The 18,563-nt window shown below is 34.8% G+C and overlaps 1 protein-coding gene across 2 annotated transcripts; it reads right to left on the bottom strand.

Annotated features, from left to right (window-relative positions):
• Positions 1 to 1,881: 1,881 nt before the first annotated feature.
• Positions 1,882 to 18,307, bottom strand: TMED5 (transmembrane p24 trafficking protein 5). Of its 2 annotated transcripts, XM_061186308.1 has the most exons (5): positions 17,817 to 18,307; positions 12,585 to 12,682; positions 7,141 to 7,324; positions 5,168 to 5,220; positions 4,627 to 4,780 (listed from the first exon to the last, which is right to left on the bottom strand). In XM_061186308.1, exons 1-5 carry the CDS (start codon positions 17,994 to 17,996, stop codon positions 4,717 to 4,719), a joined length of 579 nt encoding a protein of 192 aa, XP_061042291.1. In that variant the 5' UTR covers positions 17,997 to 18,307; the 3' UTR covers positions 4,627 to 4,716. The 2 variants fall into 2 exon arrangements, with proteins under 2 accessions (XP_061042290.1, XP_061042291.1); XM_061186307.1 differs by lacking the exon at positions 5,168 to 5,220 and having other exon boundaries at positions 1,882 to 4,778.
• Between the last annotated feature and the right edge of the window lie 256 nt (positions 18,308 to 18,563).

The following is an 18,563-nucleotide window of genomic DNA, read 5'->3' as shown; positions in this document are numbered from 1 at the left end:
TAAGACTTTATATATGTAGACTTTATTCTTTTTCAAAATTGCCTTATTCTTTTGCCTTTCCATTCCATATAAATTTTAGAATAAGCTTGTCCTTGTCTACAAAAAAACCTTGCTGGATTTTGATAAGAATTATGTTAAATTTATAGAACAATTTAGGGAAGAATTGATCTTTTTACTATGTTGAGCCATCCAACCTTTGAACATGGTATGTTTCTCCATTTATTTAGGTCTTTCTTCTACCAGCCATTTGATAATTTTTATCATACTGATCTTGTACATGTTCTGTTAGATTTATACCTAAGTATGTCATTTTCTTTGGAGTAATTATAAACAGTATTGTGTTTTAAATTTTGTTTCCAATTTGTTTTTTAACACCAAGTAAGAATCCAGCAAAATAGAACTCTACAATGTGTCTTTTGAAACCCTGGCCTTTTCTTTCAGCTTTCTCCTAATCCTTTAAGGATTAGACAGTATTACTTAGTGCTTTTAAAATTGAAATAGGAGTATAAAGTTTAGTTTTGGGGGCTTCCGTGGTGGCGCAGTGGTTGAGAATCTGCCTGCCAATGCCGGGGACATGGGTTCGGGCCCTGGTCTGGGAAGATCCCACATGCCGCAGAGCGGCTGGGCCGGTGAGCCACAACTACTGAGCCTGCGCTCCACAATGGGAGAGGCCGCGGCAGTGAGAGGCCCGCACACCGCGATGAAGAGTGGCCCCCGCTTACCAGAACTGGAGAAAGCCCTCACACAGAGGCGGAGACCCAACACAGCCAAAAATAAATAAATAAATAAATGTATTTAAAAAAAAAAAAAAATTAAAAAAAAAAAGTTTAGTTTTGTTAGTCCATCCTTCCATTTTACACCAGATATAGAAGTAATCCCTTTTATGTCTGATCATTATTGCCACTTGAAAACTTCCAAGATTGGGGAGTAGTTGCTTTCTTTATATATAAGGGAATTCATTTCACTGTTGGATAACTGATTCTCATTGTTCATTTTGCTGTTGACTCATGGTCATTGAAGACCTCTAATTTTTTTCCCTGCCCTGCATTTCCCCACCTTTTCTTCTAGATGCAGGGATCTGGCATCCATGATATGCTCGTTCTCAGATGATGTCATCTTAGGTGTGGATTCTTTATTGTGTCATTCTCCTAGATACACATTAACTGTATATCCATTGTCTAATGACACAAGCCTTCCAGAAGCCCAGACACCTGAAAGTGATGGGCGTGCAGAACCAGAAAGGTGCCTAAGGAATTCTACCAGCTTGTGGGGGAAGAGTGGCTTGTCTAAATGGTGTGAAGGAAATCACCAATAATATACCAACCTTCACCAAGCACTAGACTCTCTTAATGCTCTTTTAACTGAGTTTTAAGATGTTACTTAAAATACCTATACAAATGAAGAAATAGGTTCAAAGGAGTTTTGATTTCCCAAGTTCACCCAGTTAGCAAATGGTCCAAGGATAATGTGGACACCAGAATCCCAAATTGCGTGGGTGAAAAATTAAGATTCTGGAGCCAAATTCCAGTCCTAAACAATCAATTTCTTCAGTGGGGTAGAAGACTGGAACAAGCTTATTTAGCTTATTTAGCATCCCAGACTTTCAGAACTGATGATCTTTGCCCCTTTAGTTTGAGCACCTTTTAGTTACAATGCATGTTTGGGCAACAGAAGAATAAGTACATATATAAACAGAAATCTAATGCAGGGTAGAATGATATACAATAAAAAGTGCAGAGACATATGGGTTTTCAAATGGAAGGGAGAGCATACTTGGTGAAGATGATATCAATGAAGGCTTTAAGGATTAGACAGCATTTACAATGGTAGATAAATAAGACATTCTTTGATTGTAATTTTTATTATATATACTCAGCACAGTATTCAATGCTTATTTAATATGGCTGTGTCTGTTCATAATTATAAAGCAATTTGAGCAACACTGATTGTGCATTATTACACTTCAACTGAAAAACCATTACATGCTGAATCAATATCTTTGAAAATTTCAGATAAAGAATTTTCTTTGAGGAGGCACAGAATTATAGGTACTCAATTTTTGTCAATGTTAGGACATAATAATGCTTAAGAAGGATAAACATACGTAACATAAAATTACATTTCAGTTTATCATTTATTTCAGTGCTATTTCAACCACTTATCCTCTATATCTTGACATTCACGTAAAAGAATAGCAATCATTAATGATCCAAATGCAAATCATAGTGAAACTCTAGGCCTCAGTTAAATATTGTAGTATTTTAAAAGTTTGTATGATTAAAAACTGAAGACAAAATAAGCTGTTAAGTGATAAATAGTTTACTCAGTTTTAGCATAATTTTAATGTCAAAACAATACTGACATTAAAAAAACCATATGAGGCAGATAAACAATATGCCTTTAGAAATATTAAAGAATTTAGTACAAATTTGCTTACAAATTTTACTTTTTGGTTAATACAGGTAACATGCTTCTTAAATCTCTTCTTTTCACTTTGTCTATAAAAATAAAATTGTCCTCAATATTCTTAAATTCTTTGTTTTCCAAATAAGGCCATTATTATATAGTAAGTTACTGAATCAATGGTTTAAAATCAGTGACACAAATCATATGTAGGTGATGTAACAAATTTATTGTTAGGTAAAGAATCAGTACAGTAACCAGCCATACGTAAGAGGTAGAATTCTTAATCACAGTTTTATAGAAAAGATGCAGTAGTTTATATCTGTACTGTTTTATTAGCTATAGTACTTTAAGTTTGCTTCTTATTATGAGTGTATCAGAAGGGGAAAAGGGAGGGCTCTTCATAGGCAAAAATCTAATTGGCCCTTGTTTTGCATGTGTTATAGGGGCTACTCCTGGACACTTAGGAGCATTTTCTTGACCAATTAAGGTAATCATACCTTATCTCATTTTTAAAAAGCTTCAGAGTTGGGAAATCTAAACTTCTTTTCTGAAGAAGAATAGAGGGAAATATATAAGAAGGAGGGAAATACCTCTCTTTTTGTACCACTCTTGAGTGTAAATTATAGATGAAAGCATTCTCTCTGGATATCATTATTGCTTGTTAAGAATTCCAGCAGTACTAACCCACAGAGGTTGTTCTATACTCAAGTTTATAAGTTGATTGTTTCTAACTTGTATATGTCATAAACAATATTACAAATGGGTATAACCTAAAAATTCTATTTAATTCATTAAATTATTAGTATTTGAGTAAGACAGGATGGCAGAGACTATAGGGTTATTCACATATTGAGTGTTTAAACTTCTGTGGGTTTCCAATCCTTATTTGAATGTCAATAAATACAGTGATCAGAAAGGTCACTTTATGAAAGTTGTAATAAAAACTGTAATAAATATTTATACCCAGTAGGGCTTATGTTTTGTAAAATGTACTTGAATACTGATAAGTGATAATTCAAAACAGAATAAAACAATTATAAAAAAATAAAACCCACAGTTTCTTCCAGTTAACTGGAAATTAATCTCATAATTTATATTAGGATTGAGTCATTATGATGAGCCAATCAGATTCCAAATACTTTATTTATAGTTTAAGTGAACTTTATTTTGATAGGATATTCTCTAAATTCTTTTATATTGAGTTTATTCTTTTCTTACTGATTTTGAGAACACAAAAGTGATATTTACTTACATTAGGTCCAGATCCTTTTAGCAATATTTCCTTCACAACTGCTGGTATTAATGTATTATCCAAGTCAGTAAACACGTTAAAACTAATATAACACTGTTGATAATATAAAAATAAAATGATTTTCCCTCACATTTAATTTTAAAATCTATATTTTAGTTAATGATTAGACAGAATGTATCCTTACAGAGACTGAGAGCAATCTTTATTCTTCAAAGAGAAAATCTGTCCTAATTTTAATAAGTATGACTTAGCATTTTTAAGAATTATTCAAAATGTCAGCTTTTGGGAATGTAAGCTAGGTATATAAAACTATTTGCTAATATTTTAAAATGAAATATATTTGATTATAAAAATCCCACATATCTGTTTTTCACAGCTATGCTTCTATTTACATTTAGGAGATACATATGTAAAAAGAGAAAAGTTGAGTCTTTGTCTTCTAAAGATATCCATGATAGGTAATTCTCAGATGATTTATAACTTAATATATTGAAAAACTTCTACAGTTAATTTGTAATTGCCACATTTACAAAGAAACTTCTGGGTAACAGTCTTTTAAAAACATAGTTCAGTGTTACATTTAGGCCCAAAGTTCATTTATTTAAATCACCTATGACATTTGCAAAATTTTTTCAAACGTAGGAAACTGCCGTTATTAATATGGCTTCATTCATTTATACCTGCAAAATACTTGTTATACACTTAAGTACAACTGGAACAATAAGATTACTTGCACGGATGAAAGTGAAGACTTTCCTTTCACATTAAAATTAATATTTATTTCACACTTATGGTAATGCCTGAAAACGTTTTGCAAACAACTATTAATGGTCTTGACTGTAACAGTTTATTGCATTTTTCTGTCCCTTTTTTTGAATGTTAAGTACTCTACTTTGGAGTTTTAAGTTCTACTTTTCCTCTTATCTTCAAATAGACTCTTCAGCGTATATACTTGAATGGCTGACACTACCACCATTACCACTAAATTAACCATAGACCAGAAATTTACTCTATCAAAGTTGCTTTCTTGTATGTTTCGATCACGAGCTTCAAATGCTCTAAGCAGAGTTTGGATATGACCACTTTTGCTTAGTCTGGACTTGATACTGTTGATGGACTCCTGGAGATAAAAAAAATAATTTTATTGTAAAAGAATGCTCAGTAATTTTAAGTTAATTTAAAAATACGCTTCACAGTACTCTTACTAGTTTAATATCCAAACACAATTTTAATTAAGGGGTGGGTACTACTTAGATTACCTAAAGATCTTTATTATATAAAGTTTATGTAATAGTTCTCATGATGTATTTAAATTATTGTTTATAATTAGTTATTTTAAAAATGAACAAAGCTACTGTGAATTGAAAATAAATAAGGTGAAACTACATTTGAGTGCTATAGTGCCAGTAATTGTATATACATTATCTTCTTAGCCCTAACAACCATAAAAAATATAATGTTTTTAATACAAAAATGTTCCAAGATCACATTCATAAAACAAGCTTATCAAGATGCATTCTAAGTTGCACATCTTCTGAAAAAACTATTTTTATAGTAGGGTCCTGGTGAGAAGTGATTTAAAAACTATAGGTTTACATGAATATAAGGTGAAGTTGAGATTCGAAATTCGAAAAGTATTGATGGCAAAAATAAGAAAATACTAGAAACAGATTTTCCTGGATAGTCACCTTGCTTAAAATCCTCATTTAAATGCAAAAAACATACACAAAATTGCAGACTGCTCTGCTAAACCTACAAAACTACAAAATATAATATTTATCATATGGGCACATTTGTAAAGCAATGGTATATTTTCCAGAAAAATGTGGGATTCAGATCCCCAAATAAAAAGACCATCCATAGTTCTTTTCAATATCATGACGATGATAGTCAAGTATAAAATTATTTATTCAAGTTTGCTGTTGTGATAACAATTTTGGGGGGGAGTAAATGAAAAACCTCCTGAAAGACATTTTATTTTTTTTCAAAAAAGACCAAGTATTTTAAGCTATATTTAAATCTGAACTTTCTGGTCATTTTGTTTAATTGTGAATGAAGTCAATCTCTTGAGAATGCAGTGAATTACTAACAAAATTTACAACTACTTCTATTTTGCTCTTGTTGGCAATATAAATTTAAAATGGGAGAATATATTAATATGATTGAGATTTAAAAAATGAGTGGGAAGAAGACTGGACTAGTCGTGAAACTATGGATACATCATTTCCATTTTAAGCCAGTTCCTTACGTATAAAATGGAATGAAAGGGGAAAGGGAGTTTGGAGCTGGACTAATGATAACTAAGTCTTCTTCTAGTTCTAAAATTCAACTAAGTTTAGTATACATATGAAATGATGAGATCAAAAATTTTCATGGTAAAAATTCATGCCAATTAAGCTTAATCCTTTGTTTGTATTCACAGTAACACCAATGGAGAAGGTAAGAAAACTAACATTTATTGGGTGCCAGACTCTGTTTAAAGCATTTATATACATGCCATATCACATTTCATCCTCACAACAACTCTAGAGGTATTATTCCCAAGGATAATAGGAAACCAAGGCTCGGAGAGCTCAGTCACTAAGGAATTACACATATGATATGATCATTTAATTTTCTGACTTCTTAAGCTAACTGATCTACAGTATGTCTCTTCTTTTATAATTTGATAGTTGCTTTCCTAAGAAACCTCAAAGTGATCAAAATATCATATTATAAAAAAAAAGTTCAGGTTATAAGAGTATTAGAGGTTATATAGTTTCAAACTTGGAATAATCACATTATTTCTCCTGCAGAAAGTTCTATAACACAGGTATATACGCTATTTATAAATATCACTGAGAATTCTATCATTTTATTACATCTAGCTGTGGCCGAAGGGTAATGATCTTTCTCCCCGTCACTGGCAGTACTATTATTAGCAAGTAGGTTCTTATACATGCACATTTCATTATGCATGTTTATGATAAATAGCGCATAAAGCAATTCAAGTCAAGAAGCCATAATCTAAAAGCTTTTACTCCTAAGTGTAGTGCTAGTTTCTGATAACTGCCAGGTTTGGCTAAGTAATGTTAACAGTGTTCCCAAAATTAAGTAATATCAAATTTCATGTTATAAAAACTATGGTGTGGGAAAAAATGCCTGAACATCTTGAGTGTTTACAAATTACTCAGTTTTATTATATGTGCAAGTGTGCTGCAGATCATTATTACAGTCTTCTGTTTGTGAACATTCTAAGGGAGTTCTGCAGTTAAGAGTCTGTGTTCAAATTCTAGTTCTCTCTCTCTGGTTCTGTGACAGAGACATTACCAAATATCCCTAATCCATAATTTTCCTCATTGGAAAGATGGAGATAATAATCCTCATAGAATTAAGTAAGGATTAGGTGAGATAATGCAGATAAAATGCCTAGCTCAGTGCCTATCACATAGTAAGGTCTCTAGATGTTAGTAATTTTTATTATTTTATTAAACCATACTGACCAGAATGTCTTCCAGTTTCATATCCAGCATATCTGTGCCAGTAATGTATTTCTTCCAGTCCTCTTGTTCTTGCTCCTGTTCGCCCATATTATCCAGGATTAATTCAAAGAAAATCACCTTCTCAGAAATGGTGCTGAATGTATTATCAAAGCAGAACATGTAGTCACCACCTTCGGTCTCTATCCTATATTAAAAAGAGGACATGTCTTCAGTTATCTGTACTTCCATCTGGGATCAAAGGACAAACTACTGTAAAAGAGAAGGAATAACATGGTTTATAATAATTGGACAGGTTACTGATGGAAAGACTTGCTTAGTATTGAAAGACAATTTAAAATTTCTTGGGAAACCAGCAATCTGGAAATATATATTCAAGTACTTGCAACTTAGATGTGCTTGGCATTTACTCAGTAAATTGGGCAAATGAGCTTGACCTAACTTTTGGAAGAAAACAGGATTAAAAACCTAGATACATGATACTTCACAATGAACCTTAATATTTATACATTATTAAAAGTAATTTATAATGAGTTCAATTCACATGGAAATATCACTACAAACCTCCCCTTTGAGATTAATCTGTAAAGTGAGTTTTGCTTTGTTTTCAAAAGCAGTGATGGATTGTCCTAAATGCTTTCTTCTAGGCCCCTTTGGATTAAGTACACCTTTGTAATAGTTTACAAAAATTAGGAATGAGTTCAGTGTCCAAGAACCAGAGCTTTACTCGCAGTGGCATTACCTTTACTGAATAAATGCCACTCATAACAACTTATGATCTTGTCTTCACATTCAAGATAATTGACCTGGGCAGAGTTAATTTAGCAAAATAGCTTTCTAATAATATTTTTGTGGAGAGAAACTTAAACAAAATATTGCACAGGCTAATGACATTTACTACTGCTGGCCACAAAAAAGTTCAACCTGTGTTTTAGTTTTCGTTGTAACTATTCACGAAGGTTGGTCTAAATGATTTTGAACTTTCCTTATCTCCAATATGCTAGATCGCTTAAATTTTGGGGCAGCTTATATTATTTCCTACAACATTCTGAACAACATGTGAGTCTCATCTTTTAAGCCAATCTCCATCCTTTTTTTCCCCTTATTTCTGACTTAACTGTTTTGTTTAAGCGTAAGAGATAACTACTCAGCAATGTGATTTGATTTTAGCATATATACGATAAATAAAAATAGCCAATACTTGTATACCTCTTCATAATTTACATACTGCTTTGACACATTTTATCTCTTTTAATCCTTATCATATTTGAAAGTAGGCATAATCGACCTTATCAAGGCGAGTAAAATAAGGTTCACATAGATTAAGATACTTGCCCATGATCACATAGCCTGTTACAGGCATACATGAAGCTTGGATATCTGACTCTCAAGTTAATTGATCTTTCTGCAGTACTGCTCAGAGCCTGTCTGTATTCTCTGCAGTCTCCTCAATCATGACAAACCTTTGTCTTTTGAGGATTCATTTAACTTTTGAAAGGAGCCTGAAGCAAACACTGGTATGGATACAGGGGGAACAATATTAAAAGCAACAAAACAAAATAAAATGTTGTGACCATTATGTAATATGACCTAGATGTGGGGCATTTCCTGAGGAAAAATTTCCAGTGTATTCTGATGAATGGCATCACTGATACAGTAAGCGTATAACCACCAAATGTGACTATTCACTTAGACTATGCATTCTCAATGAGAGGATACTGCCCCCTAGGGGTGAAAACTGGTTCAAGATGGGCAAAAAAAAAAAAAAAAAAAAAAAAAGCTATAATAGTATCATGGCCCTCCAAAGCTCAATCCTATGACAAAATCTTATTCCTTAGTATTTAATTTTCTCTCATGGGGTTGTCTTGGGCATATCACAAGCAGCATGAGCTCATGGAAGACACACACAATGTGTCCAGGAACACTGCTACAAAATGCTAGCAAATAGATAGCTGTGATTGGAGGACATTTGATTGGTTGATTGCTTGATCTAGAAGTCATATGGCAAGAGGTGGCCTACACATGCCTAATGATGCCACTGGCTCCCTTGTGGGTGTGTATGTTTGATCTTCGATTTTTGAGGTGCCTTGCATTATTTTCTATAGCCTTGTGTGATCTTCATCTTTTAAGCCAATCTTGTTTTTCTTCCCCCTATTTGTGACTTACTGTTTTTGTTTAAGCATAAGAGATAACTACTCAGCGATGTGATTGGATTTTAGCGTATATACTATAAATAAAAGTCAACACTTGTATATTCCTTCATAATTTACACACTGCTTTCATACATTTTATCTCTTAATCTTTGCATTTTGGGTGAAGATTTGGATAAAACTAGTTTATATTTTATTATTTAATTTTACAAAGGTTATTCAACCCATCATCAATTATGGCAAACACTGGGGAAAAAAGTCAATAATATTGAATGACTATTGAGTAGCTAAAGTTATTTTCCCACATCAAGCAAAAGTTAAAAGTTAAGGTCACTAAAAGTACTTTTTAAGAAGTTAATGTAATTTTTTTAATCATTCTACTTTTCTTGAAAAATATTTGGAATGATTTTAAAAATTTTAATTACATTGCTATTATGTATATAAATTGCTAATTTGCATGTGTAATGGACACAATATATGATAAATTATATTAAAAGTTATTCAGAAAATATAAAGTTAAATTTAATGTTAATAACTGTTTAATCTAACTTTTAATTTTGTTTAGTCTTAATTTTATTTAACCCAAATTTATTTAGTCATTCTTAACCCTGAATTGGATAAAAAGGGTAAGCTTTGTACCTATTCTTTTTATATATAAAGCACAGATATACATAGTTAAAAAAAAAGGGGCATGTAGTATATCTTCGGTATTAAAATTTCATGGGGGATGATGAGGAAAAAAATGCCTAAAAAGGTTGTATGGGGACAGGGGTAAAAATGAAAAAAATTTGAGAAGCACTGACTCAGATGTATGAGCTTCAACATGTGTATACAAAAAAAAGATGTTTACTACTTCATAGTCAGTCATTCCTATATTAATTTCTTTCTAAATTTGTGTTGACTACCTTTAGTAGAAAGGAATATTATTACTACAAATGATATAAAATATTATCCAAATAAAAGCATATAGAGTAAATTTTCCTTTCAAGTAGAAAAAGAATTAGCATAAGTAGTCCAAAATTTATAAGTTATGGTGTGAGTTAGGGTAATATTAATTCAGTGGTCTAGAAAAATGCTTTTATATATGACAGTACTGGACAAATAAGTATTAAGCAGTTTAAGGCTCTGTCTGGAGATATTTTTACTAACCCTGACTTCTGGAAGGACAGCATTTGTTTTAAAGATTTAATTTAAGAAAAAAACTGTTCCAGTGGTATAACTGAGATTTTTAGTTGCCTTTAAAAAGTTAATATAGCTAAAGATAAATTTTTGTTTAAATCTAATTTTTAGAAAGTAGATTTGTAAATCTGGTGTAGTGATTAAGAGTGAATTGGACTGACTGGTCTTAAATCCTGGCTTTGCTGTTCATTAGCTGTGTAACCTTCAGCAACTTACTTAACTGCTCTATACCTCAATTTCTTCATTGGTAAGATGATAATAATATCATGTACCTCATAGGACTGTGGGGAAGAATAAAAAAAAATTGATACATGTAAAGTGCATATTAGAACCATGACCTGGCACATCAAAAGAACTCGATAAATGTGAACTCTTATAAACTCATTCTTTTCTCCCAATGGTTTAATGAGAGGTAATTCTATGCAAGAAAGCAATAAGATACCTTTTCCCCCTAACAGTTAATTTTAATTTATCTCTAAATGAAAGCAGAAAATTGGAGAGAAATTAAAATTGACAGAAATTCTATATACATTTTCTATATTCTGAAATTTAAAGGTGAACTACATTTTTATTTCTTGTTCATACACCTATCAAAGAGAAAGCATAGTTAATTCTGGTATATCAATCTTAACTGACTTTTTAAATTACCGCTTCTGATTTTATTTATCAATAGTTATGCAGATTTTTTTTAGAGCTCTGTATAGGTAAAACGCCATTTTCAAAAGCACTTAAAAAATTATGGTTGAAACATTTTCCCCACCTCGTTCACTCATACATGTATTCAGTATTTACTGAGTATCAATTACATGGCAGGTACTTTGGTTAACAAAGGCCAATGATTATAAATAGCTAGTACTTACATAGTGCTATGTGCCAGAGATGTTCTAAGCATCGTATGGTAGAAAGCAAGAATTTGGGTTCATCCTGCCTCCTCTTAATAAATGTGTATCCCTGCAGACTTACTTAATTTCCCTGAGCCTCCTTGTCTGTAAAATGGGAATTGGGGAATCAAAGAATCTATCTGTCACAGTGGGTTGGAATGATTAATTTAGAAGCATATAAAATGCAAAGTCTAGTTTATGGCAAATATTAGACACTCTATATTTGATCTTATTCCTATATACTCACAGTTTAAACATGATAACAATACTGAGTAAACAGAGTGCTGCAGTAAAATAATAGAATGAAATAAGGAAACACCAGTGAGATATGAAAAAAGAGAAATGAGATATAAGAGATACAATATATGGGCTTTTATCAAACTCTAAACTCAGAGTTATAAAAATTATTTTATTTCTATATGGTTTCCTATGGTCAGATCTTTTACTTTCAGACCTTCTAATTATCTAAAAAGAATGAGGTTCGAGTAAAATAAAAATTTACACACACACACACAAAGATGTATTACTGTACTGCTGTTTTATGAAAACAATGGGCAAAAATGATATAGCCAGTAGTTCAAGAAACTTTAAGATATATACCTGGAACAGTAACTTATAGTTAAAATAGAAAAAGCCTGTGCTAGCCAGAAAGGCAGGTTTAAAATGCCACAATAGATTGAATGCAGTACCTATGGTATACTCATCTCATTAACCAAAGCAAAAAAAAAAAAACAAAAACTTAGTCAAGATCAAAAGGAAATGCCTAAACAAAAAGATAAGATTGGGCTTCCCTGGTGGCGCAGTGGTTGAGAGTCTGCCTGCCAATGCAGGGGACACGGGTTCGAGCCCTGGTCTGGGAAGATCCCACATGCCGCGGAGCAACTGGGCCCGTGAGCCACAATTACTGAGCCTGCGCGTCTGGAGCCTGTGCTCCGCAACAAGAGAGGCTGTGACAGTGAGAGGCCTGCGCACCGCGATGAAGAGTGGCCCCCGCTTGCCACAACTAGAGAAAGCCCTTGCACAGAAACAAAGACCCAACACAGCCATAAAAAAAAAAAAAAAAAAAATTAAAAAAGATAAGATTAATGGATGACATTTTAGTTTAAGATAGATCACTAACAAGGACTGTTTAAAATGTTCATATGGAATCATTTAATGCTAACATTTAGTATCAAATGTGCTAATTTTCCTGTGCCCAATGGTATTCAGATCAAGGAACCCAACTAAGATTACTTACGTGTGAACTCCATCTGATTTTCTTTGTTCAAAAACTAAGGTTCTTCCTTTTGGAGAGGCAAGATGGAAATCAATATCTAATCCTGCTCCATCTAAAACCTGTAGGAAGGCATAGAAGAGAAGAGCACATTTTACGAATTCTAAAAATAAAAAGCTATATTAAGTAGATCATATGATGAAAAGATTTCATTTCTAAACCTAGAGGGGTAAGAAAGTCAACAGACTCATGTTGAGGTAGGAAGGAGCAGAAAGACCATTTGGTTCAATTCCATTCATTTTTGGAACTTGTCCCTTTCTTGCCAATTCCTGTTGCCATCACTTAAATTTATGTCTTATGGGTATTACTGAAATAATCTTCTTAAAACAGATGCCCTGTAGAGTAGAAACACAGAAGGTAGTTCAATTGGTAGACGCTTTTCCTTGGGCAATTTAGGGCTTGCTATGTAACTTTTCTGAGTTTGTTTCCTCCTCAATAAAATAATAACTAGCTACTTCTTAGCCTGGAACTCAAGGCCTCTATGATCTGATTCCAACTGACTTTTTCAAGCAATACCTATTATTTCCCAATATGAACTATATATTCCAAGCAGGCCATTTACTTATTGGCCAAAGAATAAGTACAGGAAACAGGAAAGAACCTGTTCCTTTACAATCTCAAAATGTCCCGATGATGATGATGATGATGATGATGATGATGATAATGATGACAGCAGCCAACAATTACAGTTTATGCCACACATTGTTTTAAGTGCTTTATGTGGATTTATTCCTCACAACACCTCTAAAAGGAAGGTTCTATTATTGTTTTCATTTTAGCCAAAAAAACCCAAAACGAACACCCCCCCCCAAAAAAAAACCCCACAAAAAACTGAGGCACAGAGAAGGTTGCCTAAGGTGATATGGTAAATAAGTGGCATGGTCAAAATTTGAACTCAGCAATCTGCCTTCAAAGGCTACTCTTTTTCTTATATAACACCATTTTATTTTTCTTGGTGGCTTTAATGGAATGATAGATTACCTATTCTTGTGCTGTACTTACTGATCAACAGTACTGGTTTCAAATGGCTAGCTAAATATACATAGTTCTTTTTCTTCTTTAAATCCCAATGAAATGAAGAAAACATAACGATATAAATAATCTATAACAACACTGGAAATCTAGGAAAGCTGTTAACAGATTTGAAGACTAAGGAATTTCTGGAAGATATTCCACTGAGCAAAGAATACATCTAGCTACCAATTTCTATCAATCGCAAAATTCTCAAAACAGACTAGAGACACACCAAATATTTGTTGAAATTGATGCCCTCTTTTTCATGTTATTGGTTCTTCTCAGAGGATCAAATTCTGAAAAAATGTAAACAGACTTAAAAATATGTTTTATCAGATAAATGTAATATACATCCTCAGAGAAATTCAAGAATGTAAAAATCTACAGAAAATGAAGATGCTGATATGAAAAAGTTCTTAGAAAAACCAAAAATGTGATTGCCCAAATAAAGCCTTAGCGAATGTAATGACAGCAGAATGGAGCTGGATGGAGACTAAAAATCAGAGAACTAAAAGGAGCCAAGGAATTCTCAGAACAAGGTGAAAAAGTATAGATGAAAAGTATGAGGGAAATGGTAAGACCTTTATGAAGGACAGAGCTAAAGATTTCAAATACCCACCTAATAAAGCATTTCAAAAAGAGAGAACCAAGAGAAATGGAGAGGAAGTTATCAAATCAGAGAATAAAAATTCCTGCTCCAAAAGATAAAAATCTTTAGACTGCAAGAGTCTAATAGATGTGAAGCAGGATAAATGAAAAAAGATCCAAAAATCCTAATGACTTTTCCAAAGGATTTAAAAAGAACAACCTAGAAACTTCCAAAGAGTAGTAGTAGAGAACTACAAAGTAACAAGAACTGGGATGGCATCAGCATTCTTGCATATACACTAGATGTAAAAAAACACAAGCGAGCCATGTCTTCAATTTTTCCAAGTAAAACAATTATATTTACTGAAGAGAAAGCAAAAGGTAAAGCCATTTTCAGATATCCAAGGACTCAAAGTGTTCTGAAAGAATTACTCAAGGTTCTCCTCCAAAAACCAAAAACCATATCCATTAAATCAAAAAGTAAGTGATATGACAAAACTAAGCAATGACTTGAGTAAAACAAAAGATATTATTGGTAGTGACTGTGAGGCTTAATGAAATCATTAAAAATGGTATTTAAAAATACAGAAGCTAATTTTAAAATATACAAAATACCTATTTAAAATATAAAATAAAACAATACCATAAATCTAAAACTAAACTTCCCAGTGACTTCAATGGATCATGATGGACGAGTCCCACTTTCACCTTTCTGTCATAGTCTTTCAGTCCCTCAAAGGTATTCTTCAGTCTTCTTCCTCAAAGCCTTGGATTGCCACATGCTGTGCTTTTTATCCATCACCTTGCTCCACCCCCTTATCCCTAGTAAGCCTGATTCTTCTACAGATCTGAACTCCACCTCTTCTGGGATGTCTTCTCTCAATTCCTACTGTGAAATCAAGTCCTTCTATTAAACACTCTCATAGCTTATGCACTTAGCTTCATAGCACTTATTAGAGTTCTAATATCACACTTATTTGTGTAATAATTTGATTAATGTCTATCCCCTTAACTAGACTGCATAAATGCACAGACTATATTTTTACTCACCATTGTATCTGTAGTATCTAGCATAAAGCTTACACAAATTAAGCACTCAATAATGATTTAAAAATTTAAGTGAATGATCTATTCATAAGATATATATATTGACACTTCAAAATTTCAAGAACTTAATATATTGTGGGGCTGGTCAATTATCCTAAAAGTGTCCTCTTAAACCCAAAAAGTGTGAAACGGTTAAAATTTTTCTATATGTCACAGTAAGCCAAGGGCAATGTCTAGAAAGTCTGTTCCCTGACATTTTAAAAACTAAGACAAAACCCAGTAGCTTGTAGTTATTGGAAAATTAATCACAGAGTTGGAAAATGCAGACAAAGGGTTGAAGATGATCTCTACCCTTTAAACCCTTCTAACATTGTCTAGGACTACAGACATTTAATGATTTTACTTCTTTCCTCAATCAAAACAAATTGTTTAGGCAGGATGCTTTAGGGGAATAGTCCCTTGTAGTGATGAAAGATGCAAAGTATAAAGCTAAGCCATACCACCTATATAACTCTAGAAGTGTAAATGTAAAAAAACTAACATATATTGAACATTTACTATGTGTCAGGGATGGTACATGAACACTTATTAACTAATTGTTTCAAATCAACTCTTACTATTATTATCTCTATTTCAAAAGTATGGGGTTAAGTAACTTGTTCAAGATCACACAGGTAGTAAGTGCCAGAGTCAGGATTTCAGCCTAGGCATTTTGTTTCTACAGTTGGAGCTCTCAATCATAAGAGGTAAGTAGTTTAAAATAGATTTCTTTCCTAATACCTCAGTAAATACTGATGAATTTTGAACAATAAAAACTGTTTTCTTATCTAGACTATTTCTCTAACCCCGTTTGGTTTCCTTACCTCTAATTTTGCCCTCTTTAAATCCATCTTCCACACTGTAAAACATTTTTGACGGTTACCACACTGCTTAATCTTCAGTGGCCCTTATACAGACAAAGGTCAAAGCTACTCAGCATGGCACACAAGCTAAGATTCATGATCCACGATCCAGCCTCCTGACCTCTCCAACCTCTTTTTCTTCTACTCCCACCCTAGACTTTATAGTCTTAAAGGTCCACTGAAAACTCAGCACTTCTAGCGTCCACTACATATTGCCCACTGCTAGAACACTAACACTATGCATTTTCAGAACTGTCTATTCATTCTGATCCTTTTCCTGAAATGCCCCTTCTTCCTGGCATTCCTGTTTCACCTAAGCATCTTTCCAGATTCCAATTTATTTTCTCCAGGAATTCTTTTCTGATACCCCAGAGAAGAAGCCCTCCTCCAACAGCATTTAACCATACTTTATTGAAATTAGTTGTTTATGAGCCAGTAACCTTTAAATATTAAGATCCTTGAAAAGGGTTCTTTCTGTTGTTTGTCCCTTCCCCCGTGTCCTCGTCTCCACTCCTCCATTACTGGCACATGGTAACTGTTCAGTAAATGAACTTTTGAACTGGACTGGAAATCAAGAAATGCTGAGCTCCTGCCTCAGTGTTGCTCATTAACTGTGTGACTTTAGATACTTTACTCTCTATGCTTACCTTATGCATCTATAAATAATCTAATTCTAAAGTTCCTTCAGAGGAAAATTCTAAATAACTTAATTTTGCTCTATATGTGACAGTACCTGTTATTGAAAAAGATTCTCTACATCAACTATAAAAAATTAACATCTGATTAAAAATTAGGTAACTTGTAAAAAAATTGAGAGATGAACCACACCAAGGCATCTTTTTTTTTTTTTTTTTTTTTCAGTGCTACTTAGAAACATCGAAATTTGCTGTATTGGAGCTTACAAGACTTCTTCTAAGAAATTACCCTCTACCGGAATGACCGCATAAATTAAGGCAATTCCCTATAATATTACGCAGATACTAAAAAGAAAACAATGATATGGGAGAAATGCTTAGAATGCTGAACGAAAGATTACAAAGTTTTAATATACAGTTAGATCTCATTTGGTTTTTAAATAACGGGTATATAACTGAGAAGGAAATGTACCATTAAACACATCAATAGCCCCTTTCAAAATATTCCAAAGTAGGATTTAGTGATAATCACATGGTCACAGTTCAAAAATCCTTAACTGAAGCAATGACAGTATAGATTTACAATACCGGAATTGAGTGAGGGCGGTGGGGGTGATTAAGGCCAAGTGTCATCATCTCGTCCAATGATTAAGGAGAACGTGTATTAGGCCTGTATTGTGAAATTCCCAGTATTGAAGCGTGTACTGGCTAGAAAAGACACAGGTGAATTATGAAACAAAGAGAAAAACCACCGACATCACCAGAGCTGGCCTCTTTCCGACTGGAGGAAAGGGGAGGGGTGGGGGTAGTCAATTCCAGGTCCCGCCTAACTTCTCGGTCCCCAACCCCGGGGAGAGCCTCGCCTCGCGTGCCGGCGCGGAGCTGGCCGCTTCCGGGCAGCCCTCGCCTCTTCAGCACCCCGGTCGTCCACAAGAAGTTTCTAAGCCGGTGAGAGGCGACGACGTGCAGCTAGGCTAAAGGAAGGAGGCTGGCTCAACCTCTGCACTTACTTGGTACTCGATCTCCAGCGAGGCCTTCAGGGGCATGGGCTGGTAGAAACACTCCTTCTGGCCGGCCGGAAGAGTGAACGTGAAGTCGCTGTCTAAGGAGGGCGTGAAGCCGACCGCCCCAGGCAGCAGCAGAGAGGCCAAGAGGACCACCGGGAAGGGCAGCCAGATCTTGTCGCCCATCCCTGCCTGGGCGATCTCGGGCTGGAAGAGGCGTGGGAGGCGTGGGTTATAGGCGCCTATGCTCCGCTTTTCCTCCCTGGACTCCTCGTGGTTGGCAGGGAAACCTGGAGCCTGAAGAAACTCCAGGTGAAGGCCGGGGCGGAGGAGCGTTTCTCAGAGGGGAAAACGCCGGCCTACAAAGGGTAGGGACTGAGGGCGGAGCCAGCAGTCCTTTTACACACCCTCCCGGGTCTTGGCTCCCTCAGGCCCCGCGTGAGCGCGCCCGCTCGACACCCAGACGGCCGCAGCTTCCCATGGCGTCCCTCACACCAATGGGCGTCTTGGCGGTAATTGTGGGAAATGTAGTTCCGGGTGGGCAGGCTCGGACGCGTTCGCAGACCACAATCCCCAACAGGCCCCGCGCGTCCGGCGTCGCTTCACGCAGAGTCTTCGCGGTGGGCGGGGCTGTGGCGGGGCGGGGCGTCCCCAACGGCTCCCGCGGCGGTTCGAACTCGGCGCAACTGGGCTTCGTTGGTTTCCCTCGTGGTGTGTCTGAGGTTCCACGCTTGGGGTCCGGCAGAGGGTCAG

This window comes from Eubalaena glacialis, chromosome 3 (genome assembly GCF_028564815.1).
Source record: "Eubalaena glacialis isolate mEubGla1 chromosome 3, mEubGla1.1.hap2.+ XY, whole genome shotgun sequence".
Classification (NCBI taxonomy): domain Eukaryota; kingdom Metazoa; phylum Chordata; class Mammalia; order Artiodactyla; family Balaenidae; genus Eubalaena; species Eubalaena glacialis.
This window is presented reverse-complemented; position numbering and strand designations above follow the sequence as displayed.